At 45.2% G+C, this 25,623-nt stretch overlaps 1 protein-coding gene across 1 annotated transcript in view; it reads right to left on the bottom strand.

Moving 5' to 3' along the window:
- The window catches only part of itfg1 (integrin alpha FG-GAP repeat containing 1), a 146,934-nt gene that overhangs the window by 48,527 nt on the left and 72,784 nt on the right, over positions 1-25,623 (bottom strand). The window contains exons 11-12 of the mRNA XM_086190675.1: positions 3,811-3,961; positions 1,712-1,820 (exon numbers count right to left, since the gene is read on the bottom strand). Coding sequence (XP_086046801.1) covers positions 1,712-1,820; positions 3,811-3,961 — 260 coding nt within the window. The remainder of the gene's footprint in view (positions 1-1,711; positions 1,821-3,810; positions 3,962-25,623) is intronic.

Below are 25,623 nucleotides of genomic sequence, written 5' to 3'. Positions count from 1 at the left end.
ATATAGACAGCGTTTCCTCATCTGGAACAGATGCTGAAGCTATGGCTGCTCCTCGTCATACATCATCGGCAAACGTCACAGAATTCCAGAACAAATCGTCACTGATGCATCGACAGGCACCAATGCAGAACAGAAACTACCATCTGTTTTTCTGGCATTCTGACACATAATAGGTGAAGACTGACACGTCGCAAGGAGGGAGGGAGAGGAAGACATGCAATTAAGATCCTTATCAGCCTGAAAGTTGAGAAAAAAGACAGTCATGTAATCGGTCAGATTACATGAAAGGTTCAATTTGTTATAAACAGGACAGGAAAGTCGATTCTCAGACAAGACTAGAATGATTTCACGCTCTCAAAATGAAAAAGCAGACAGAAATGATCCTGAGAACACATGACCCACAGGGGACTGACAACGCCGAATGGGGAACGTTCTTGTTAGCCCTGCATTGACACAGCAGCCGATTCTTCTGTTCCCACGTGGCGTTAAGAGGAGCAGCAACCAAGCTGGAGCACACAGGCTCACCAGTCAGGCTGCACAAGTAACCAGACACGAATCACGATCGTGATTTGGGCCTCCTGTAATGACATTTACGTGATCAAGCAGGGTTTTTATTGCTACTGAGGGTTCGAATGCGTTCTCCTCCCACAGAACGTGACACCGCTAAACCAATCAGAGCTCCCTGAACCACTTCCTAACCAATCAATCACCACGACTACACCATCAGGGTTTCTACACCACTGGTTGGAGTCTCTTCTTGTACTCAATTGAAGCTGAAAGGCGGGAAATAGTTGTGGAGTTGGCAAAAATAAATACTGAACAAGATTTATGAACAGGAAAAAAACGGAACACAGAGAAGAGCTCAGCCCAGAGGAGGAGATATGAGTGTGTAGGAGGACGTGTGGCGCTCCTGAGCGGCCCAGTCACAATGGCTGTGGTCCTGCGTTGGCGCAGAGGGTCACGTCAGGCTATGAATCTGGCACATTCTATCAGTAGATATAAAGCTACTGCTAAAGAATAGTAGGGAGACATTATCAGAAGTGGGTGGCTGTGGGACCCAGAGCGAACACACTAACTGTTAGCAAGACGCTGCGCAGTTTTATCTTCTAAAATCAATGTAACACGCGTATAATGTGTTCGTTACTGAGGCTGCAGCTTGCAGCAGTGTTGAACTGAACTGCATTATTTAGTATTTGTAATATACACACAAGAAGAGGTCAGAATATCACACCCACCCACCTTTACCTTGCTAATAACAAGGTACTTTTCTTAGTAGAAGTATAATTCAGGGAAGAGCAGCTGTATTACACCAGAATACACACAACACTCGACACTTGAGTGAGGTAAACTGAGGCGGAGATGGAAGTGAGAGCCAGACGAGCTCCCCCTCTCACCAACAACTGAGTACAGCTCGAGGCTAAAAATCAAAACTATAATGACAGATAATAGTCATGACCATCTGGTTTCCATATCTGGGAGAGGAGTTGCTCATGTTCACTTACTCTAATTGGTCTAAGAGGGGCTGCTGCGGGGGGGGGGGGGCTGCAAAAATATACAAGATCATAAAATATTCAAACTGCAATTCTGTTTTCTTTGATGGAACTCAGGAAGAGGAAGAGTGAGTGGACAATAGGAGAGACAGTGGCAGCGTTTTCCCATGATGCTTCACTTCCTGTTTAAAAGAACCCAGTAGACGAGGCAGGTGACTTACCCATCACTTTAACGAAGTAGGCATCAGCTTCATAATTGTTCTTCAAAGCATGGATGATCAAGTCTTTCTTGCCCTCTGGCTGGCTGAGAACCAGCATGTCTAATATACCCTGCAAATGAAGACAGGCACATAGATAAGCTGCAGTGTGTGTGTGTGTGTGTGCGTGTGTGTGTGTGTGTGTGCGTGTCTTCTGATGTACATTTTTACATTTTTATCCCTCTGACACAATGGGCGACTGATCCAGCATTATCTTATTGTCTCCTCTCTCGCTCTCTCTCTCTCTCGACATCGTTCTCCCATTTAAACACTCCCTCTCATGGATGAGAGTGAGTGAGTGAGAAAGTGAGAGAGCCACTGATCGGCGACATAGAAGAAATAATAAATTCTGATAAGAGGAGCACATGCGACGGGAATATATTTAGCCGCTCGCTGTGGGTGAGGACGCCTGTGAGTTACTCAAAAGGAGATCGCAAGACGGTGATCACGTTGTGGGCGCGTCATTTCAAGCACGGTGTTACAGGCAGTCATGCAAGCAGATACAACAACAAGAAGAGGAAGTGGATAATAGCTGGGCTGTTAAAGCAGCACCAGACAAGACGCAGAATATAAATAATAGTTTGTCATCTGTGAGAACAACAGCTGGCTGGAAGGGAGCAAAGGAGGCTGTCACACCAGCTTAATGTGACTTAAACTGCAGTTCTGACGAAAAACACAATTTCACTGTCCTCAGATCTAAATCTGGAGTAACCCTTTAGAGCAAGAAACACTCTCACACACACACACACACTCACGTCATTTGTTGACATCAGTGTTGAAAGGCTTTCGACAAAATCCACTTTTCTGCATTAGGAAGAAATCTAACATTCTCTGCTCCATGTTGTTCCTTATTTCCTTTCCTCATTTGGCATCAAAGGCTTTAATATTGTAGACCAAAGGTGATTTCACCCACTTTTTCAACTGTAAAATGTATTTAGGAGCATGTGTGCTGATTAGAGGAATGACTAAATTTAGCCCGAGTGGCGAATTCTGCTGACGCTCTGAGAGCGTCTCCCTGAACCCGTGTGGTAAGGGACATATATTCACTCGCCTCAACAAGAGTATTGAGAGTAACCCTTTATGAACAAAGCTTCATTTATTATTTGCTTTGACAGTTGAGCCTCCAAACTGTTGTTTGGTTTTGTGGGTGGGATTTCGCCGTGTAAAACAAGCCAGCATGGACGACACCGTTCTCGCTCTAATATTTATTTCCTGTTTGTGAAATCACTCTGGGATTTCAGGCCTAATAAATATATGCAGTATAGTTTGGTGTATAAACACATGCAAACACCACATTTATAGCCAGCATAAAAAAAAACAAAGTTTTTCCGTTTTTAGACGCTGGTATCAGTGTCAAAACATCTCTGGTGGGTTGACACGTTCAAAAGTCATGATTTCAAATGACTGAGGATGTCAGACACAGGCGCCGCGCGTTGGCCTGAGCAGTCGACGCACAGAAGGGCCTGAATTCACAAGCAAAAAAAGCCAACCAAATACTAAATATGCAGAAATATGAATGAAATGAGTGAGTGAGAAAAAGTAAAAAGGACCTCCTGACTGTGACCCTTTGAGTGGAAATGGAGGCTCTGGAACTCAGAGAGTTTTCACTTCCTTTGAGTGAATGATTCCTTCAAAGCAATAATCAAGAAATCCAGTCATGACTGATGCTCCTTCTTCCTCTCAGGCCTCTGACCTCACAATGACAGCGAGGCCCCTCCAACATCAGCACAGGGCTCCATATCAGACCCCCAGAGTCACCAGTGAGCAGCGTTCTCTCCAAATGCAGGGGAGAAGTGATCAACCCATCAGTTTATGAGGGATGTGTGGATTCCATTCATTCTGTTGACATTCGTTGAAAGTATAAATGATTACACAGTGACTAAATCACTGCAGTCTGAAGCAGGGATCAATAAAACTCGTGTCCACGTGCATGACTGTCTCCTCCTGCTGACGTCTGAGTGACATATTCAGGAACAGAAGAATGAGCAGGGAGCAGAATGCCAGCCATGTGACCAGAGTAGACTAAACCGGGGTCGTTCCTTAACTCCCAAAAAGATACTCACATCCTCGTAGATGTCAAAGAACGTTGCCATGACGGCATTTGGGATGGCTCCCAAGTCTGATTGGTCCCAGTGGATGTGGAACATCCTCCCAATGCTGCGGCAGCTGACGTTGTTACAGGGCACGTTCTCCAACAGGAAGGCCTGCTGCTCGCTGCCAGAGAGAGAGGGGGGGGGATGAGAGAGGGAGAGAGGGGGGGGGCGAGAGAGGGAGAGGGAGAGAGAGGAAATACATGTTTCACTATCCATGATGACAACGGAGCATCCAGCGCACACTCAGTTTGATGCTGGCACGCAGTCACACTCATCCAGTTAACACAGGTTTGTGTGTGTGTGTGTGTGTGGGGGGGGGGGGGGGCCTGCTGCCATCTGATGGTTTCATCACAGACTGGATCAGTAGTTCTCCAACTTTTGGAGCCAAGCACCACCTCGGGTTTTTTCTCGGGTCCTTTTGCATCAGGAGCCAAACAAGAAGATTCAAAGACGTCACAAGTAAACCGACACCTGAAGCTAAGAAAGCATGAAGTCGGGTTCTTTGTGGAGTTTTCACTCGGCCAGTTTGGGTGGGCTAAAGGACATCTGCGCCAGGGTCATTGGACATGCACCAGAACCAGCGACTGCAGGTATTCAGACCTGGAACAGAAGTCTTATTTGGGTGTAACTGACGTGTTCACAGCCACTCTAAGAGCCCAGGCTGACTCGCACCAACAAGAACTCAACTATTTGACATCACACTGCAGATTCTTGGTGACCCTGTCAGTCTCTTCTGGAATTTACTTGAGTCGCGACAGAACAAAACTTCTTTATCACACCCTGCAAAATAAAGAAATAAATAAAAACCCAACCATCGTTGTACTCATTGAACACAATTTTCTATTTGGGTATTTGATCAAGCAGCCAGTTTGGTATTTCAGATGCACTCGTGGCTCCATACCAAGCATTTATGTCAGAGAGCAGATAACGAACATCCCTGTCAATGGCGCCGACTGCACTACACCATCACATACAAATGCCTGGAGCTCAAACAAAAAGTCTTCTTTGACTGCTGAACTCGAAGTAATATTACTCTCTGAGTACTTCTGAAGGGAGATTTGAGGAACGACAATGAATCAACATTTTATTGTGCATTAAATTTATTGTGCATAAAACCAGAAACCTTAGAAGCACAGGAAAAACCAACAGCAGTAAACACACAACATGCAGCATAAAGCACAGAATTACTTCATGGCCAAATGTTTATCTGTTGCACGCACACTCTTTGCCAGCGGCATCTTTAATTTCATGGTGTTTAAAGTCCGGATACAGCTTGGAATACGTGAGTATTTGTAGCGGTTCAGCCTACATTAAGAGGCTCTATAGCGTTTGCCAAAGGGTCGGAGCTGCAACTGGCTGTGTAGGACGACCACACACTCCACTGAACGGTCCAGGACTCCAGGGGCGAGCAGCTGGACTGAGGGGTGGGCCTCAACAGCCGTGATTTTCATGGGGGATTTGAGCGAGTGGATGCTGGGAAGCTGAGGGGATCCACAGCGACTCTAGTGAGGTGCTGGCTGACAGGCTGTAGTAAAAGGATACAGAGGAAGATGCTTTTATCAGTTCTTGATAATTCTTTCAGTCATGAGTTTGTTTGTGAGGGACCATTGCAAGCATTTATCTCACGACAGCAGATAAAACTACATTATTAGAACATCTCCAATGTTATCTTTCAGCCTCCAATATGATGATTTAATCTCCAATATCATTTTTCCACGGATGTTCATTCACATTTTTTTCCATCAGCGGTTTGTGTAACGGGCAGTGCTGATACAGTCCTGCGCAAAAGACAAGAAAGAATCGTCAATAGATCAAACACTGACTCTGAAGCGCTATGAACACCAGGTCCAACCCTGCCACATATTATGTTTAAGGGGATGTTTTATCACTTCAAATTAATCAAACCAGAGGAGCTCAGAGAGCTCCTTCCTCTGCCAAGGCGACCTCAGCCAAACTCCGATGTAAAAATAAAAGCCATTTTTCACTGTTAAACAGAGCCACGCCATTAAAGGATTCCTGCTTGGCCCGCGCTCCACCAGGTTTTACATAATCCTGCTAAAAGACAGATAAACGCCAGCGGTCACATAACCTCCACGCAGAGGTAATAAAACTCAGTGTTGAAGAGAATGAGAGGTGTTTCAGGTCACAGCCCTGAGGACCTGCAACCGTACAACATCCACCGGCTTTGCTCTTCTGCACTGCTGCACACATTTCCTGCTCTAATATTAATAATAATAATAACCCACTACATTGGAGACATACAAGAAACAATCTTGCACGCAAATGTTTGTAGGGAAGAAACCTGAGATGATGTAGTACTTAAGGTCAAATGCTGTTTTCCGTTTGGTCATTTTCGACTGCGTGAAGCACACAGTCAAGCGCGGCACTGTTGTATATTTAGATGAAGCTGTGATCAAACGCTGCACCGCTTCAAACCTGGAAAGCTGAAATCAAACTCGAGCACATGAGATGTTTGTCTCCTCCACTTCTCTCTGTATGTGTGCTGAGTCTTTGTAAGCAGCTCGCTTGTATTCTCTGGAGAGATCAAATCCCTGCTCTTCTCTGGTGATGTGTCTTTCTGCCTTTGGAGACGGCTCTCTCTACCTGCTCCCACATCTCTGTGGGAGTGGTGACCTGAAGAAAAATAAGGAGCACATTTAAAAATAGACTAATTGTGAAAGCGCTCCCTCATTCTGCTGTTCATCCTGACACAAACGCAGAGGAGTGAAGTCAGACCCAAACTACAGGCCTGACGGGACTTCTGTCGTATACCAGGCTGGGTGGAGAAGCCAGAAATGTTCTTTAAATGCTGCAAAATATTCACCAACATGTTGCCAAGGAAGGCACCTGAGCAAAGATAACTGTAAGGTTTCGCTTGACTTTAACATCCCGCTGTCAAACACAAAACCGATATGTCGACTTTTCTTGGGAAAACCTAAATTGATGTGGTGGATCTCACACACACGCACGCACACACACACACACACACACACACACACACACACACACACACACACACACACACACACACGACCTAAACCTATTCACTCCGTGCAGCTGCCTCAACGATGTGTGCCTGTCACAGTGACCTTGAACGCGGGATGGGTGAGGTTAGGATTATTAAGAATCCGATTCTGATTGCGGTTCTACTCATCGATTCTGGTTCCTAACGGTTCCTTATTACAATCCCCCCCCCCCCCCAAAAAGGTGAAAAATAGGAAGTCAAATGTATATTTAACAAAAGACGCTTTATTGCAAACTAAACTACAAATTATACTAAATGTTGAATGTTAAAATAAATGTTTTGATAAGTTGGAAGTGCAACCTGCTTTGCCACTCATTAATTTCCCATGTGTAGCGTTTCCACGGCTGCTGCTCCCTCTAGAGAAATAAATGCACCGTCTCTCAGTGCTAGCAGGCTACCAGCTGCTAGCTCTTGCTAGCTCCTCTGTCTGCTGTGTTGTCACTGTGCTGCGTGCAGCATCGCGTGACGTAGACACGCAAAAGACGGGTCCTGCTGGCAGATGTCCAAACTCCGTTAGCAGCCGTTACAAATGAGTGCATCTAGGAACTCATAAGCAGAACCTAAAGTTTTTATTATTATTAATGGGTACCCGTTACGTACTAAATTTAATTAGGCTTCTATTTGGAACTGAAATTCCTTACCCAAGCCTACCTTGAACACCCAAGTCTGGGTGATGTCATCAGGGCTAAATGTGGTCCCGGAGACACCTGCTGCTCAGTCACACGGCCACAGAGGTGGTTTGGAGCGCGGCAGCAGCTTTTTTTTTAATAGTCTGTGGAGAACTTGTGTCATTCTGATGAGATCACAACTGTCACCAAATGCCTCGTGAGCGCAGCTGAGGTCAACATGACGCCCTGGACTGGCGGGATGGACTCTGCCCTGCCCACATTTGTTGAAATCAATGTTACAAAGTGTAGTCGTGTTAAAAATGACTGTTTAAGATGGGTGGTGTCCAAATATGGGTGCACTTCCTGCTTAGTTTTTGTTTTGAAATTTTTTTTTGTCTTCACTCTACGTTCTCTCTCTCCATCCAACTGGCTTCACCCAACCAAGCTGTGCTGGTGCTTTCGGGACCGCTCTGGGGAGCACTGCAGACCACCACACCACCTGTGGACGCCGCCCCCCCAAACACTCGGATTCGGTCTAGTGCAGGCACGCAGGGACACACAGATCTCTGAAATAACAATAAAAATAAAGAATCAGCCATCGCTTGTTTCTTTTTTCTTTCCGTTTTCTAAACTAAGGGGATTTATTACTTGCACCCAGGGAGGGAAACAAATTCCTTTTAAATTTAAAGACTCTCATTTGTCCGATGCTGCCTGGATGGAATCTGCAATTGACATCAGGAGCATCAGGGATAAAAGCACACAGCTACCAAGGGCGTTTTGACATAAACTTTAAAAAACTGCTGCCAAAATGACAAGCACCTACTACGGATATAAGACACTGACGGCTAAGAAAGTGCAGGACTGTAATTCCCACAGGGGCCACATAATGCTTGATGCACACAGTTTGAAAGAGGCCAGTTTAGTTGTCAGTTTCCTCTATAGATGCGCTGGTGTGTCAGCAGGTCTGCATCCCTGTGTGGGGGTGAAGGGTGAGGGTGGGGGTGAGGGTGGGGTTGGTGGTGGGGGCTTCACTTGTGACGACAGACATACAAGCTGCAGGTTTGAATAAAGGTTATTCTGTATAATCCGTTGGTCTGCACGAGACCCTTCCTCCCTTCTCATTAGAGTGAACAGCACAGCCCCCACAGAATATAATCAGTTGTCACTAATGACCTGCTGCTGCTGCACCGACTGGTGAAGAACCACTGCTAACGGTGAACAGGCATCGGCCCATCAGTACATAATCAGGCCAGCAGCTGCAGAAATCGCTCGCAATTTCTCAGGGACAAGATTCGTGTCAGAGTGTATATTTAAATGAGAGCGAGAATCTGTTTCAGATGGGGCTGCACAATTAATGGAAATGTAATCACCACCGAAATGCGGCCGACTGCAATTTTAAAATCACAGCAAGGCGCAATATTTGTTAAAGGCTAATTATGTGTAAAATACCATTTTGGATTAAAGTTTGTGGTCCTGCAGAGACGTCCTGCCTGCACTTCATCTTCTACAGAGTTCAGAGAACATCTTTGTTTGATTCACAAAAATACTCCCGTCATTTTTCATGGGTTTTTGGATGAAAATAAGAACAAAGACGAACAGGGTCCCTCTTTCATGGATCCCATCGCAATCGCAATATCAATCAGTATAACTTTTTATTTCTTCCAAATTGTGCATCCCTAATTTGGAAAAATCCTAGTTTAGAAGTTTTGCCCCCTTTGAACGTGTGTGTGTGTCCTTTCTCAGATATTTGTACTTCAAAAGAAGCTCTCTGCAGCACTGCAGGGTGGCAGCGGTGGAGATGAACTCAAGGTCATGAGGTGGATGATGGCAACACACACACACACACACACACACACTCCTATAGCAGAAAAAAACCCCTTCATGCTCACGTTGACTTCTGTGTCAACAGCAGCAAATTTAACAGTGAAGTACTGGGGATGTGTGTCATTTGTATTTTCTGAAACATTGAATCAAATTAACAAAATTCAAAGTAGAAGAATCCCTACCTGGAAAAAGCTGAACATCTAAAATGAAGAGTCCAACTCTCAAAACGAAATGCTTCCCAGTGACTGCAGCTGTAAATGAGCTTCAAGCTGACTGTGGCGCAGCGAAGAAGCTGTCAAATCAACAAATGAATAAAATCCCGTTGAAACATCACGTTGGAGCCTTGCTGTTGCGTTTGGCAGTTCGCTTGCGAGTAAATTAAGTTGTGTGGCCTGTCAAAGGAGATCAATGTGATGAAAAGAAGTTTTAATGGCCTCTAACTGTCCCACAATGAGATGTCGGTCTGCCTGTTTTTGATTTTAGTGGTGATGCAATTTTATAATGAACAAATACTTAAAAGAACACAGCAACATTTAGGACATTAAAATGTGCTTCTTTGCTGTCCTGCCAAAGGCAGTGGATGGGCTAAGTATCATGAAGCCATCTTGTTCTCTCAGCCTGCATTCCTCCTCCCCCTGTGTGTTCAGGTTCAGGATGTCGGGGTCCAGCAGTGAATCCTCCTCATCCCCTCTCACCAAGTCGGCCATGATTGGCAGCAGCGGTCGCTCTGCCACTCGTCTAGACATGCGGTGCTGCACCACATCACTGCGTCTGCTCAGGAAAAGAGTTCAAGCTTCATATATCGGATTTTAAGATCAAATCCTTTCATAGCGAACGGTTCCACGAAAGCAGCCCAGGACTGCGTTGGAGTGAAGTGCATGCGATGAGTTTGGCGGAGCCACGCCAACACTTCCCTACCACGACCACTCGTGGGTCTCAGCTCCTGCATGCAGCCGAGGGGAGACAGGGGTACCTATCTTCTTGTCTGGGTCTGGGGAGGACAGTTGATAGGACTTCTTCTCAGAAAGATGCTCTTCCTTTTAGAGGTAACCATAATTTCCTATCTGACTCAAGTGTGACCTCACAAGTGTGAGGATAATGAGCAGTTCTGAACGGAAGCCATGCCTCGGTTATTGTGTACTTTCAACTTTTGTGTGCAGTAATGTCAAGGTGTGTGTGTCCGAGGGTGTGTCTCGGGGCTTCAATTATTGTATGAACTCTGTGTCAGCACAGATGTGTGTGTGTGTGTGTTTGTGTGTGACTATGCCTACAGGGAGTCTTTGGCTGTTCTTAGCTCTACCTGCCTCCCCTCTAATTGGTCTCCGGAGGGGCTTCTGGCTGGCAGGAGGCTGACCAGCTGATCACGCTGCGACCCTTCCCTCCCTCCACCTTCAGCACTCCCAAAGACTGCCGTTACCTCTCCAACACTCATCACCCCGTCTCCCACTCATTTACCTCAGAGTGAAAGGTTACATTATTCTGGCTATCTGCTACTTGATGTCCAACCTCCTGTCCCTTTTTTCTCTCATTTCCTCACCCCCTCCACCTTCGACCCCCCATCCATTTTCCTTCCAGCCCTCACATTTACACATTTTATCCACCGATAACAACACCAACTCGGTCAGAGTGCCTTCAAAATGCGTACTTCAACGGTTCATGGTGTGGATGCAAGCAATCCTGATCTCTTTGTCTGACAGTGGCAGGAGTCGGTCCCTCTCCTTCCTGAGTCGGTACCGTTAGCAGCAGCAGGGGACCAGGTTGATCCAGACTCTAGATTGACCGTAGGCGTGGCTGGGATGGATGGATGATGGATGGAGGGAGGGATGGATGATGGATGGAGGGATGCATGGATGATGGATGATAAAAAATTCAAATAAACTGTTTTTGAATCCTTGATATTTTTGATGAAGTGAACAATTTGAAGGGTGAGGAAGTTCAAAGGCAATTTTCATTTCAGCTCGATTTTAAAGCTAAATTAAAAAAGTTGTTTGTGAAGAGCTCCACCTGAACAAACCCCCCCCCCCCAAAAAAAAACCCAAAAAACCTTCTCATTATTCTGACAAATTGATATGGCGCCCTGACCGTAGGTTTCCATGACTCTGCTCCTGCACACCAAAACTGAAGTGGCTCTCACAGATTTACCAAGTCACCCAACAACTGACAGATTGGCGGTGAAACCGGGTCATGGGCGAGAGGTGGCGGAGGAGAAAGAGAGTGGGCAGGTCCATGGAGATGAAGTGACAGCGTGACAGCAATATGTTGTCAAGGCCCAGAGGCCCCGTTGTTCCTCATTGTGCTTGCCACACTGGTGATGAACGCAGGCGGTGACTCACGGCGACACACAATCAAAGTCAAAGTACATCCTTTGGTAGAGTCACTCCCCTCCACGGTCCACCTGCCATCTTTCCCTCTTTCATCCTCGCTGTCTCCCGTTGGCTCTTTGCCCTGTTTTGTGTCAGCTTTCTTTTGAGTCTGTCCTTATTTGTCTTCGTCCACAGAACTTGAAAGTGACAACATGCTTGTGTCACAGTTATGAAAAACATCTTCATGAGGTCAGAAAATTACAACCGCGCCATTCATTTTAGCATTCCTTCCATCAGCTTCCATCACTTTCCAAAACCCTCAGAAACAGTCATATTAGAGGCGTGTCAGCCTGCCAGTCATTCAGGTTGTAAAAACTATCGACAGTGAGTTACAAAATGTCGATGCTCACGGCTGCAATAATCTCACGACCAACCTGGGATCATTGGTAGAATGATAAAAAAAAACCACGGTTGATTAGTTTAATTTTTTCTAAAATTGTATCGAAAACAGTTGTGCAGCATTCAGTGGTCTGACCTTTAATCCTGGGAGCTGAGATACAGCAGAGGCCATCATGTGAACACACACACACACACACACACACACACACACACACACACACACACACACACACACACACACACACACACACACACACACACACACACAAAAGGACATGTTTCAGTTTAGTCAGATTATGACACATAATCCGGCTTTTCCCTGGATGGACCTGCTTTTCAGAAATCAAAAGAAGAAGGCACACCTAAGCACCGAAGTCTCCTGTTCGTACACCAGGCCACATGCAGTCGAGCATGAATCCACCCTTTATTCTGTTGCAGCGTGACCCTAAAACACCACCATGCGATGGCAACAACAGTTGGCCAACACACACGTGCTGCACTTTGTGCTCTTCCCGCTCACGCATGTACAGCCACGGGAGCATCGAGGGGGTTGTGTGTACATGGGAGAAGACAGTGAGAGCGACTGAAGGTGCCTTGCCACGCATGGAGTAACTGCAGGGGAAGTGTTACGGTGAAACACAGCGTTCCTGCGATGGCCGCAGTAACGGCAACAACCGTTTGGCTTTTTTGTACCATGTCCTTTACTTTCTTTTCCTCTTTTATGTTCTGCCATCACTTTTTAACCTCCTCTTATTTCTTAAATCTAGATTGTAGTGTAGATAGGAACACATTTGTCAGTTTGAACCCAAAGTGAACTAGAACATGAAGTTCTTGTGTAAACCCAGTCCGGTCCAGCCGTTGGGTCTCCTTGGACTTGGGTCTGGTACACATACACAAGCAGGATGCTGGTGTCTGACACTTCCTGCCTTTCGTTATATTTCTCCCTGGTTGATGATGTCTACTGGCATGTGTATCAATTTTCTCATCACAATTACTGCATATATTGATGACAGGTCATGAGCTGATTACACCGTTACAAGTATTCATTGTGGAACGACTCATCAGAGTCATTGTATTTGCACGGCTCTCGCGCGTACGCGTGGCCCGCTGAGTCATGATAAAGAAATTCCATATGACAAATTCAAGACGTCTTCAATATCCCACACTAACCCTACCAATCAAACCCTGCTAAATCTCCAATTGCTGAATTATCAATCACTTTGATTCAGATTGAGTTTGATCATCTTATCCCTGCTGACTCAGCGATGACTGCTGCGTCCTACTTGGGCGAATGCTCACTTTTGCAACAATGTACATGTTTTTGGTCTGTTTTTCATACATTTGTGAAGCCCTTTTGGCGGCTTATGTTGCTTTGAATGGACTAAAGAAATAAATTTGACTTGACTTGTTGCTAGGATCAACACTGAGCTTCTATACTTGGGGGGAATACTGCAGTATTACATGAACCAACACAGAGACAATAACTTTTGTAGAAACCCACACACTTTCTGTCGATCGAGCACACTTCAGTGCACACGTCTGCAGATTTTGATGCGATCATCAGGATTCTCTTAAACCAATCATTAAATGGCAAGACCCCCAGCTCTAATATCTCTTTGTTTAGTAAGTCATCTGAGGTCAAACTCGTCTCCCACTAATAAAGCTGCACTATGGAGAGAAAATATTGTGCGGGGCTTACAAGGCAAACGTCTTGCGCTACTCCAGTTTCCACCCTGGTATTAGCAACAAAACCCAGAGACAAATACAGCTCCACCATAGAGAGAGGGATGGATTTTAAATGGCATTGCCTAGCAACAGTCTGCTAAGCTCTCGGCAGCTGCTTGGTCGGGGTGCATACTGATAGACGGAGACACACAGAGACAAACACAGATGCATATACACTCTGCAGCACAAGAACTTGATGTGATTGAGGTCATTGAGGCATCAAGGAGGTGAAGAGCAGCGAGCGTTACGCGAATGTTGTTTGTTGCTTTTATTGCAAATGAGTCGGCAATGATGAGGTGTCTTGAGTTAAATTTCTGATTATCACCGTCACAAACCAGGAGACAGCAAACTTACTCAAGCACGGGGATCACGATCATAGCATTAATCAGAATAACAAAACTGGAAACCAGTCCCACAACCAGCTAGCAGAACACAAAGTCCATGAAAATAAAGCAGTCCCTCAATGGAAGCATACACAAATCCAACATGGAGTCAGCAACAAAGGTGAAATCGTGCAAAAATGTCCAAGCAACAGGAATAAACCACATAAAAACAAAAAACTGAGAACACACGAACTTTAAACACACCTGCAAACTAGGAAAGGACAATAATCCAGCGACAGAAGGGTTTATTAGTCATGAGTCACCGGTGAACGGCATTCAGACACTCAAAACGAGCGTGAAAAGTAGCAGCAGGAACAATCCCTTTTGGCTGCATTCATAGCAAATACATTGCAGTGAATGATAGTCAAACAGCAAGCACAGCACAGCGCCACTGCAAAATAGAAGCATGCTTATCAAGGAGGGTTTGATTGTCTCTCAGTCTAAACAAGTGAAGTGCCTCCTGAAACGCTGCTATCATGAAGCACTCCAGAGATGTTGTGATCTACAATTGTTGTTTCATGATGTGGTCACTGCCTACAGCCCTAGCTGGACACGAAGCATGGTCATACTCCTCACTGCAGCTCATAGCATCAAGCTAATTAATGCTAACCTCATGCTGAGTTCACAGCTCTGACAAACTCCCCGCACGTTTCACCAAGTACCCAACAGTTTAAGATCTAGGATAGGTTTTTACTGTGTCATTTCTAAAAATAGCAGTTCCACCAGCAGGACTTCCTGGTGAGGATGATTCCTGTGGTGATACTGTGCAGTGTTCACAGTCTGACATGAAAAGGGGAAACAGCCGTTCTTAAAAGATCGCTGTTAAACTGCAAAACCAAAAAAAATGTTTGGACAAAACTTGTCATTCAATGTTTTTACTTTATTTTTACCATTTTCTACATTGCAGATGCATCCTGAAGACATCAGATATATGAAGCAAGATATATGGAATCATGTAGCAAAGGAAAAAATGATAAATAACTGTAAATAGGTTTTAAATTTTAAGATTCCTCAAAGTCGCCTCCCTTTGCTTTGCTGCAGCGCTGAAAACCCTCGTCCTTCTCTCAGGCAGCTTCATGATGTCATCACCTGAAATGGTTTCCCCTCTCAGGTTCACCTTGTCAGGGTTCGTTGGTGGAGTTTCCTGCCTTCTTACTGGTTGGGAGCATCAGTTGAGCTGAGCAGAAGTCAGGCTGCTCCCCAGCTGACAGCTCTGTTTGACCACTGCTAGAATTCATGTCATGGCAGGAACCATCAGCTCAGTAGAGAGGAGCCACCGTCCATCAGTGCTCGAAGAACTGAAGGTCAGTCAGTCCAGGAAAGTGGAAAAACTTTGAATGCATCCCTGAGTGCAGTCGTAAAAAAAACCATCAAACGCTACGACAGGAGAGGAAGACCAAGAGTGTCCTCTGCTGCTGAGGAGGAGTTCATCCCAGTCCCAAGCCTCAGAAATCACCAGTTAGCAGCTCCTCAGACTGGAGCCCAGATGAACGCCTCAGAGTTCTGGTAGCAGACACGTCTCTGCACCAACGGTTCGGAGGAGACGGCGCCAATCAATTTTTTTTTTTTTTAATGTCATACTGCTCAGTTGTACCGTATTTTAATTGCCCCTCGGGGACAAATAAAGTCATCTGAATCTGAATCTGAATCTGAATCTGAATCAGGCCTTGATGGTCCAACAGCTGCTAGGAAACCACCACCAAGGACAAGCAACCAGCAGAGGAGGTTTGTTTGGACCAGAACCACGAGGAGTGGACATGATTGACAAGTGCATCAACTATCAAGCTCAAAGGGACTTTGCTTGTGCCCCATTACAGCAGATTATTCAGAGGTTTGCTAAAGTCGTCTGAACTTTGAACTGCTCCAACTGCACCTCGTCGCTGTGTCAGTGTGGCTGTGTGAATGAGGCGGTACTACAAGGGGCTTTGAGCACTGCAAATGGAGCAGTAGCTCTTTATAAATGAAGAAAAGTTAACATTTAGAATGTGACAACACCGTTAACTGAAGCAGCTGCAGCCGCAGAGCAGTCAACAGTTTCACCGGTGCTCAGTGAATAAAACTCACCAACCGAGATGGACAACCAGTTCCACATTACTGAGAATAATTTCAGTAAAAATAACAGCATCTTTATTTAAATATTTTTGAAAAGTACTGACAATATATTCCCCAAAAAAAGGCACAGCTGATGAGAGTTAAAGAGTGTATTTTAATGTAGAATTTAAAATAGATATTCCTAGCTAGAAAATGAGGACCAGCCGCGGTTGCAGCCGTATCAATATTTCATTTACTTCAAAGGGAAATATCTATAATTATTTTCAATGTAACTGTGTAGTTTCATGTCCCAATGGTGAGAACAGGGTGACACAGAAAGGAGAACCTGCCATGTTTACTCCACGGACTGAGACGGACGGACCAGATGAGGACAGATGTGTGTTGTGGAATCACTGTGGAGCAGCTTCAAGCAGAAGTTAAATTATTAGTGTCATCTTCATCTGCGGTATGAAGAGTCACACACTCGACAGTTGCTGTGTGTGTGTGTGTGTGTGTGTGTGTGTGTGTGTGTTGTTTATACAGCATGTGCCACATCTCTCAGTCCTGTTTTGATGTCAACTCAAACTTCAGCCAGTCCTCAACAAAGACCCCTGGGGTACCTGGAGCTGCGTTCCACGGTTCCTATCAGCATGTTGTGCTGAGCCGTCAGGTGGGGCTCTGAGATACAACAGAAGTCACTCAAGTTCAGCCTCCTCCATCTGTGACCCAAATTTGTATTCCAGAAATAGCCGTCGCTAACCACACACTGTTACATGCTCTCTGCTGCATACTGACACGAGCGGCCCAGTAGAAGAGAGGGTGACATTTAGACCCTTTCTCCTGCAATAGGGGGCCTCTATGAAACCAGGGTCGACCATTTCATCATCAAACACTCTCAAACAGCAAGACGCTCTGTCTCCCTGAGGGCCAGGGATGAATGGAAAGTGTGTGTGAGTGTGCCTACCTGAGTAAAGACTCACTGCTGGCTGAAGTGACAGACAATCATGGTGTCGATAAACAGACGCACTCATACGGTCCAACCCTTGGTGCACAGCTCCATTTACGACAAGGAGAAAACACTTCTGAGGCAGCAGTCACAAAACGCTGCAGCTTTTCTTCAGTAAAGAGCAAATCCTGCCTTGATATAGAAATCAAGCTGCTTGATGTGTTACGGTTTTACTCGTGGTGGTTGATGTGGATGCGGAACATCAGTGGCGCTTCAGTCCTGAAAGGCCTCTCGCTCTAAGTGATCCCTTCTAACCGTGTCAGCCATCAACTACGACCATTGTCACGACTGTGCCAGAGAAAAAGGGCTGAGGGATTTTGGAGGGGAGTGGGCGACAAACCTAATAGCAACTATTTTGACTGGTATTTCAACTGCTATTTAATTCATTTTATCAAAGAGAAATGGAATTCCATTTGCAGCACCACAATAACAGCAGCAGTATGGACTATAGCATCGGTTCAGGGGTAAATGTTGTGGCGACTGAGGTCACCACTTCTCTTTAATTCAGTAACAAAGGCTGAAGGGGATTCCTGCCTCAATGCACCTTGATTCAACAACCGAGTGAGTGAAGACTGTCAGTCGGGGCTGTTTGATCTGGAACATAATGCAAGGGTTGGCTAATCCGGCAGAGCGGGACACACACGCTCAGCGGTGAGCTCGGCTTCTTTTTTAAATTGTGGTAATCATGGGATTTATGCATATGGCCATTTAAGGGATACCAAACCAGCCACCCGACACGCTGGCTGCAGCAAGAAAGGCTTTGCTGGACCCAGGCCCTTCGTCAAAAAGATGATCATGTTGGCTCTTAAAAGCAGCACATGTCGTGTGCCTCATCCAAGAATTTATCTTTGTTTCCAGTTGAAAAACAAAAATGAAAATCCTAGCAATTGTTCCAGAAACATTATCAAAATTCTCCGGAACAATTTGATTGGGTTTGGCCTTTGCATTATTATTCCAGGTTCATTTCAAACACACACCCCCTTCCCTCCACCACACGTGTGTGTTGGCCTGTCCAGTCTTTCCTATACATTGATTTACTCATCCCAGCCTGTCAGAACTGCAACCAAAACATATGGATTTTCTGATACTTTGACCATTTCAAATGAGTGAAACTGCACTTCTTAGTAGAGCTGCATGCAGCACATTAATTGCCATCACACACACACACACACAAACACACCAATAGTCTGAGAGTTGCCTGCCTCTTCTAATTACTCCCAAATGCCAAGCACATGCTCACGATAAGGGAGAGTTCTGCATATGCAGCAGCAGCCCAGTGGGACGGAGCCGGGACGACTGTGACAGCAAAACCTGCCAGAGTGAACTTTGGTGGAGGGCTGAGCAGCGACCGAGGAGGACCCTTTCCACTTTGGGTCATTTCACAACATGGCAATGGCTTCCATTTCTTTTCTAATACGTACAGTGACCTTGGCAGAGGAATGAGTTCTAAAAAAGGCTCCATGAGATAAAAACATCAGTGTGCACAAATGTTCATAATTCCAGTGTAAATACAAAGTACAACATTTCTGTCAGCAGCAACAACAGTGTGTCATCATGATGACAGGCGTGAGTTCACTTCAGATGCTCCTCTGACGGGTTCATCTGCCCCTCTCCCAGAGTGAAGCCCCCAAACTGGAAAAAAGCGCTCCGTTTCAATCATAAAGCGAAGCCTACATGAACCTCCCTTGCAACCTCTGCATTTCTCAGAGAAACCAAGGAGGTGGAAGTCAGTGGGACGATTTAGAATGCAAATCAGCAGAAACAATAACAACTGGAATAATAAGCTACGTTTGGCACCAACCCACACAACACACACGGTTCCAACTGGTTGGCATCGTATAATTGCTTGGTCCATTTCTGTTTTCTGCAGGAGAAGAAATGAGTTTTCTAACTGAAGGGATGGTGTAACCCGTAATATTTTAGCTTTACAATCCAAACTAGCAAACTAGTGGTGCCTCTACACCAAACCTGACCGGGACCCAGGAGGATCCCAGGAGCGCTCCTCCCTGTCTCCCTGCCACAAACTCTGGTATTTGACGTCCTTTGGCAGCATAAGCAGATTTTCCTGATACATATACAGTAAACTGTAGACATCCTCAATCCCTCAAAGAGCCCTAAAACCTTAACAAGGAGGATTTAATTAATTTTCAAAGAAAATGGGATAGCAAAGACGGGATCCATTATCTTTATGCTGAACGGCAGCAGTTGCGTGTTCCCTTGGCGAAAGCATCTCTGGTGGCTTTCAGGAAAACACATCAGCTTTGTTTTACAAAAGGAGAGAGAAGGATGAAGGAGAAAATATGCAGAAGATAATTGTCCTCCTGTGTGCCTGTATCCTCGTGAGAGAAGCAGCGGTGCTGGAGCACGGGGTTGGACTCTCAATGGTAGGGAACACGACTACCGCTGTTGGCCAAAACATGCAGAACTTCATGCAGAAATTTACCAAAAGAGAAAATAAATATCTTTAACCATTTATCTTTATTCAAGCAAGTTAGACAACTTGTTGGGTACTCAAGTGTCTTCATAGTCAGACCAGGAGGAACTGGACACAGAGGTCGGGGCCACCCCCAGAGGGCCATGGCTGGCTGGTACTTGGTGCCTAGTTCAGGCGTGGGCAGTGACAGCCCGTCAGAGGAGGAGGAGCAGGTCTTCATAGAGGGAAAACATGATGCAGCCATTTATTTTAGATGAAGGACTGTAACGCTTTACTTGAGATTTTTCTTGGTGTACCTCTGACATAAGTACATGTCCCTGGAAATCATGGCGCGAGACTGTACCTCGCTTTTGTAAATTTGGGACTTGCACCAAAGGACACCTCCCAGAGCTGTCTGGTACGTCCTCTGTACACAGGTGTGGAGTTATCTGGTCCCATTCCGGTGTCATTTCCATATGACTTACTGAGATAAACACTGAGAGGCTGAGTGAAATGTCACTGCTTCTCAAATCAGAGGCTGTACACTTACTCCCGTGTATCCGTCCTGATGCCTGCAGTGATTTGATTAACGATGAGAGAAGCGTGCGATGCAGATTACAGAAAAGCAGCAGTGGAAAAAGATAATTTATGAGTCCCGCATATCAATTTGTCAATCAATGTAGACAGCTGGCGTTCCTGATCTAATCACATTAAACGGCTTTCCTTCCAACTATGGACACGAATCTACGAGATGGTATGTGTTTAATTAAAAAAACAGTATTGATATTTTAAGGTTTAATCCATTTTTGCTGCACATTTGTTGCACATATTTAATGTGAGTGTTGATCATCAACACGTCAGCCGACTGGTCCGGCCCACAGGGGTCTGGTTGATGAGAGGAAACAAATGTTCCAGTAGAAACAAGTTCACATCCAGCGAATTCTCTCCTGCTCATCCCAGAAGATTCTTTTTGTGGCTCCTTTCACCAGTGTCATCCAAAAACACTGTACATATGCAAATGTGTGTGTGTCCGCGCGCGTGTGCAGAATATGAGGCACGCAGGTCTAAAAGCCTTTTAAAGGTCTGATCAGTGTTTTCACTCTGACATCTGCTTTTCACATCTAAAAGAGTGTAAAAGTTGGTGAAGGGTGCTGCAGCCCACGCCGCGCTCTTCACTTCACTCCAACAGAAACACAAAAACACTCCACTGTCAGCGGAGGACTTAGCACCTCCACAGCTACAACAGCAGTCAGTGAGAGAGTTGCCTGGTGGAAACACTCCCATTATGGTGAAGGCACAGAACTGATGGCAAAGAACTCGCAGCAATGAAGGCTCACTGTTGACTCACATTTGAGACAGAAATCTGCATTTCCTACACACCCCTGAAGCCAGTAACGCTCCACACCAGCAGCTGGTGGGTCTGTCTTTGTCATTCAGAAGGGGAAACTGGAAGACCGCGTGGATACGAGCCACTCGAGTGTCCAACCAGGCTAGCCTGTCCGGAAACATCAGTTTCTTCTCAGTTTCTTCAACAAACATGCACGTTTCTGTGGAAATGTTTGTGTACTGATGTCGTCAGATGAGCTGAAACAAGGTTTCATGCTGACTTGCGTTTCTCTTCTCATGGGCTCATTAGCTGAAGCTGGACTGCCAATCTGATTGAGTTCACAAGCCAATGGCAGACAAGGGCCCACTCGTGCTGCTGTGTGGGACAAACTGGAGGGACTCGAGCCACGAATACAGACATGGACCTGAGGACCAGGAACCAGAACAGGAAGTCAGTTGCAGCAGGCAGAATGTCAGTCGATTTCTGAAAGGGGTTTTTGGTTAAATGCTTGAAATAAGGGCTCACACATGTATTTGTTGAGTGAAACGCACAAGCATGTACACACTGATACTAACCAGAGTGTGCTGGAGCGTGTCTGTTTGTTTTGATTCGTGCAGCACGTCACATGCTTGAATAAATCATCCGTTTTATTTCACAAGCCTTTTTTTCAGAATAACTACAGTTTCAGAGTCTCTATAACTAAACTGAACCGAATAATTGAGTTGTACACAGATCGATATTTTATCAACCAAGCAGGTGAATCAATCGTCATTAATCTATATCTTCATGTACTACAACATACTGCAGGTGGCATAAATCCCATTTAATATACTCCAAAAACACGACGGCAAAGCTGGCCCTGAAAATGATGTTTGTGACACCGACTCCAGTAAACTGTCGGCATTCTGTGGTGACAGGAAGAGGAGTTTTTAACAAATGAATGGCTAAACACAAGAAGTCTGAGAAGCTGGGCGTATAAATAATACATGTTTAGGGAATAAAGAAGGTTAAAACACATTGGAAAGGTTCCCGATAATTTCACTCTATCTTTAGGTAAGACAGAGATAATTACATCCCCGATCTTGGCAATCATGATCGTCTTTCTCTATGGGGGAAAAGTCTGCCATACATTATTAATTAAATCCAATTATTCATCCCTTTGGGGCTAACAAGCAATTGTTGTAAACACAGTGAGACAATAAAATGAGTTATGTCCTCAATGAAACAGCAAATGCTATTTTCTACAGTATATTGTGCCATGGTCTATTCCATAGAAGCAGAGGGAAGGACAGCCTGTCACTGTCATGCCAGGTTGGTGCTCACTGATTCGCACACTTTGAAAATTGTCATTTTGAAGGTTCCGTATGACGGCACTGGCAGGGTGGTAGAGCTGAAATGTTGCTGGGAAGCTGAGTGCCACATGCTGGTGTGACCGCACACAGGCTCACCTTTGCAGGAGCGTACGAAACCAGAGAAATCCAACATTTTGTTCAAACCTATGTGGCCTGAAGTCCACAGAGACGGGGGGGACATGGAATTGATGAGTGTAAAGTGTATTTGTGTGGATGTTCCTAACCCTGCAATGGTGTGGCTATAGTTCTTTGTAATCTGTGAGTTAAATCTGACCCGTGGTCATCTGCTGAGGTCAAAGGTCACTGTGTTTGATGGCAAGCTTTCCAAGGCATCCAATCGAGTGCGGATCTGAAGCTGCTTGGAAGGTGATCCAGCTGTTTTTTTTAATTGCTGGAGTAACATATGCAGATGTGCGCATTAGACAAACAGGCACATACATTTAATCATAAGATGCTCAATCACACATTAAAGCTGACCTTTGGGCCTTTTAATCAGAGCACGGATGTGATACAAGGAGCGAAAAGGGCAGAGAAAAAGAGTACTGCTGAGGATCATCCCACTGCAGCAGGGTCATTGTCCAACACATGCTAGCCTCCACAGCAGCACACACCCCCGGCGTCTGCATCTAGAACACTGAAGCGTCGGGGAGAAAATGTTCCCACAACGCTGGTGAAGAGACACCGGGAGCTTCCTGTGTTAGCATGCAGGCTGATGATGGTGACAGAACAAGGACAATATTGTTGTAGCTGAGAACTGAAACTGAAAATGATGATTATAGGGGATAACATCAAGATTCATGTGATTAAACTTCCTCTGCCCTTTCTGCAGCAGCATTTATTGAAAATGATGGCTCCACACATCATAAATATAGAGCGAAAGAGGCTGCCAGAAATGAAGCAAAGGTACAGGATGATGTCATATCATGAGCAACGGGAGAACGTCGGCGACGAACTTGGAAACTCACAAGTTTTATTTTCTTGGTCAATATTCATCCACTGATCCATACCGAGCAGCGTCTGCACCACTGGTTACAGCTCTCTGGTGGAGATGTGCTGCGACTTGGAAAGTGCTTGCAGACATTCTCAAACCTGAGTGTGCAGATGGGTGACTGACCCATCTATCACCGTCTAACTAACCGGTCAGATCAATGAGCTGACGTGCTAGCAGAGGCCAGTCAGCAGAACAGCTACAAGACCTGTTCCGTTGGGAGAACCTGGAACTTCCTGGAAGGGAGGAGCAGGGGCTCAAGGAAGAAGCAGTGGACGTCAGAGGCACATCCGTTGAACAAAGAAAGAAGAAGAAGAAGAAAAGAAAAAGCAGTACATGTCACAGTACAGGAGATAAAAACGCTTAGAAGTAACTAACACTGAGAACGTAATACTGACATTTTGCTACAACAATTAAGACATGAGTGCAGCATTTAAAGATAAAGGTTGCAGTGGCCAGCCGAGGCTTTTGGTAAAACATGTATTCTATCTCCCTTTCATCCGGATGGCCGCCCACAGAGAGCCGAGGCCTGCTCCCACGTTCCTAACTGTTAAAAGGCAGTTTTTCCTCAAGTGCTTGCTGATGGGAAGTATATATATATATATATATATATATATATATATATATATATATATATATATATATATATATATATATATATATATATATATATATATATATATATATATATATATTCATTCATATATTTCAACTCCAATAATTTCCAGAGTACGGTTCTGGGCTCACTCTCTCTGTTAGCTGGCTTAACAGAGTTGCTGTGCGGCAGCGCTGTCAGTCCCTGTGGCATCGTTCTTATTACATCAAACCAATGTTAATTATGCAATATTTTCTGTCAACCACAGACTGGATATGATGTATGTTTTTATAAATTCAGAACTGTCAGATGTATGTACAATAACTGCTCACTCCTTTTCCTAGCTGTAGTTTTCAGCTGCTGTCACAAGTGAATTTCCCTACTGCGGGGTCAGCAAAGTCGAGTTTATCTAATCTCGTTGCTGCTATATGACATCAAACTGGCTTGACTCTAACACAGCTCTCCCTTGCAAACTTCAGCTTGGTACACACCGAAGGAAACAACGCGGCTGAGCAGAGACCAGCAAGAAAACATCATAAATAGGGAGAGCAGTGCAGCCTGCATCTTGCTGGGTGAGTGAGGAATCTAGTACATGAGTGGGAAACTGTATGCTGTGCACTGCTCTGCTGTGACATCTGCACTGGAAAGAACTGCACTTTACCATCAGACTTGCAGCAGAAACTTTCTTGCACTGGTGAGGGATAAAAAAAGGGAAAGAAAACCTCCATCTCCTTCTTTAGTTTCTCACTGCTGTTCTTTTCTTTTTTACAGGGTTGCCTCTTGTCTCTCCAACATCCTGAAGGCTTTCTTTTTCTACCTCTCCTGAAACACCTACAGAAGCTCCTTCTCCGCAGCGAGCAACAGTCTTGCATTTTTTGTTTTGTTTCAACAATGTGGCTGTTTGTATATGAAAGAGAGGGAGAGGGGGAGAGAGAGAGACAGAGAGAGACAGAGAGTCTGGAGGCAGCGTCTGTCCTGTGACCCGGATCTAATATGGACCCTGAGGAGTTTCAGGAGTTGCCAATGAAAATCCCACACATAAACAAATATGGCAGCATGAACACGCAGAGACATGGACGCTGTCCTGCAGTTCTTCATGGCTGTGGTTTACAGCAGCCTGTGAACGAATGACCTACACTGTCTGCTCACTGTGAATGGAATGTCACCCGTTTACGAGTGTTGACTAAAGCAGCACAGTTGTTCAAGTATGTGAGCAAATCCATGACGATGGATGAAGGGTACGTTTGCATCAAGGCCACCCAGGGAGGAGAATTTTGGCTTTTATAAAAAAAATAGCACTCTCTGTTTTAAGTAAGAGAAACTTTGCACATTTTGTTTAAAAGAAATTGTCATTTGCTGATTGGATAAGTTTGAGGGTTCTGGTGTCTTCTGTCAGTGTTGAGTTCACATCAATGTTTTTGGTCCATACTGATCATTTTAACCCAAACTCAAAGGAAAATAGGGCCCGGCTTGAAAAACAAAGCAAGAACAGGAGGCAACAACAGAGCCGTTCAAACCAAACCTCTTCATGTGGATTTTGGGAGTCGCAATAGTTCGTCACTGAGTAAGTAAGGAAGTGCTCGGGTGTGACGGATCACAGCGAGAGGTGAGCTGCTCAAGAATCCGCAGTGATGCAACTGTTGCACTGCACTGGACTGTTACGGAGCTGAGGCCGGAGGTAAAACTCTCAGCCTACGAACAATCTGACTCACTCCGGTCCTCACAAACAAAGCAGAAATAATCCCAACTGGTGGCAATAAAGCCAAACTCCAGATTGTTGGGGTGTCTGTGGGGAAAACACCTC

The sequence above is a fragment of the Aulostomus chinensis genome, chromosome 2 (assembly GCF_037954235.1).
Source record: "Aulostomus chinensis isolate RoL2024-O1b breed Wild chromosome 2, RoL_Achi_v1.0, whole genome shotgun sequence".
In the NCBI taxonomy this organism is placed as follows: Eukaryota; Metazoa; Chordata; class Actinopteri; order Syngnathiformes; family Aulostomidae; genus Aulostomus; species Aulostomus chinensis.
The sequence above is the reverse complement of the archived record's forward strand: the minus strand, read 5'-3'. Positions and strand labels throughout refer to the sequence as shown.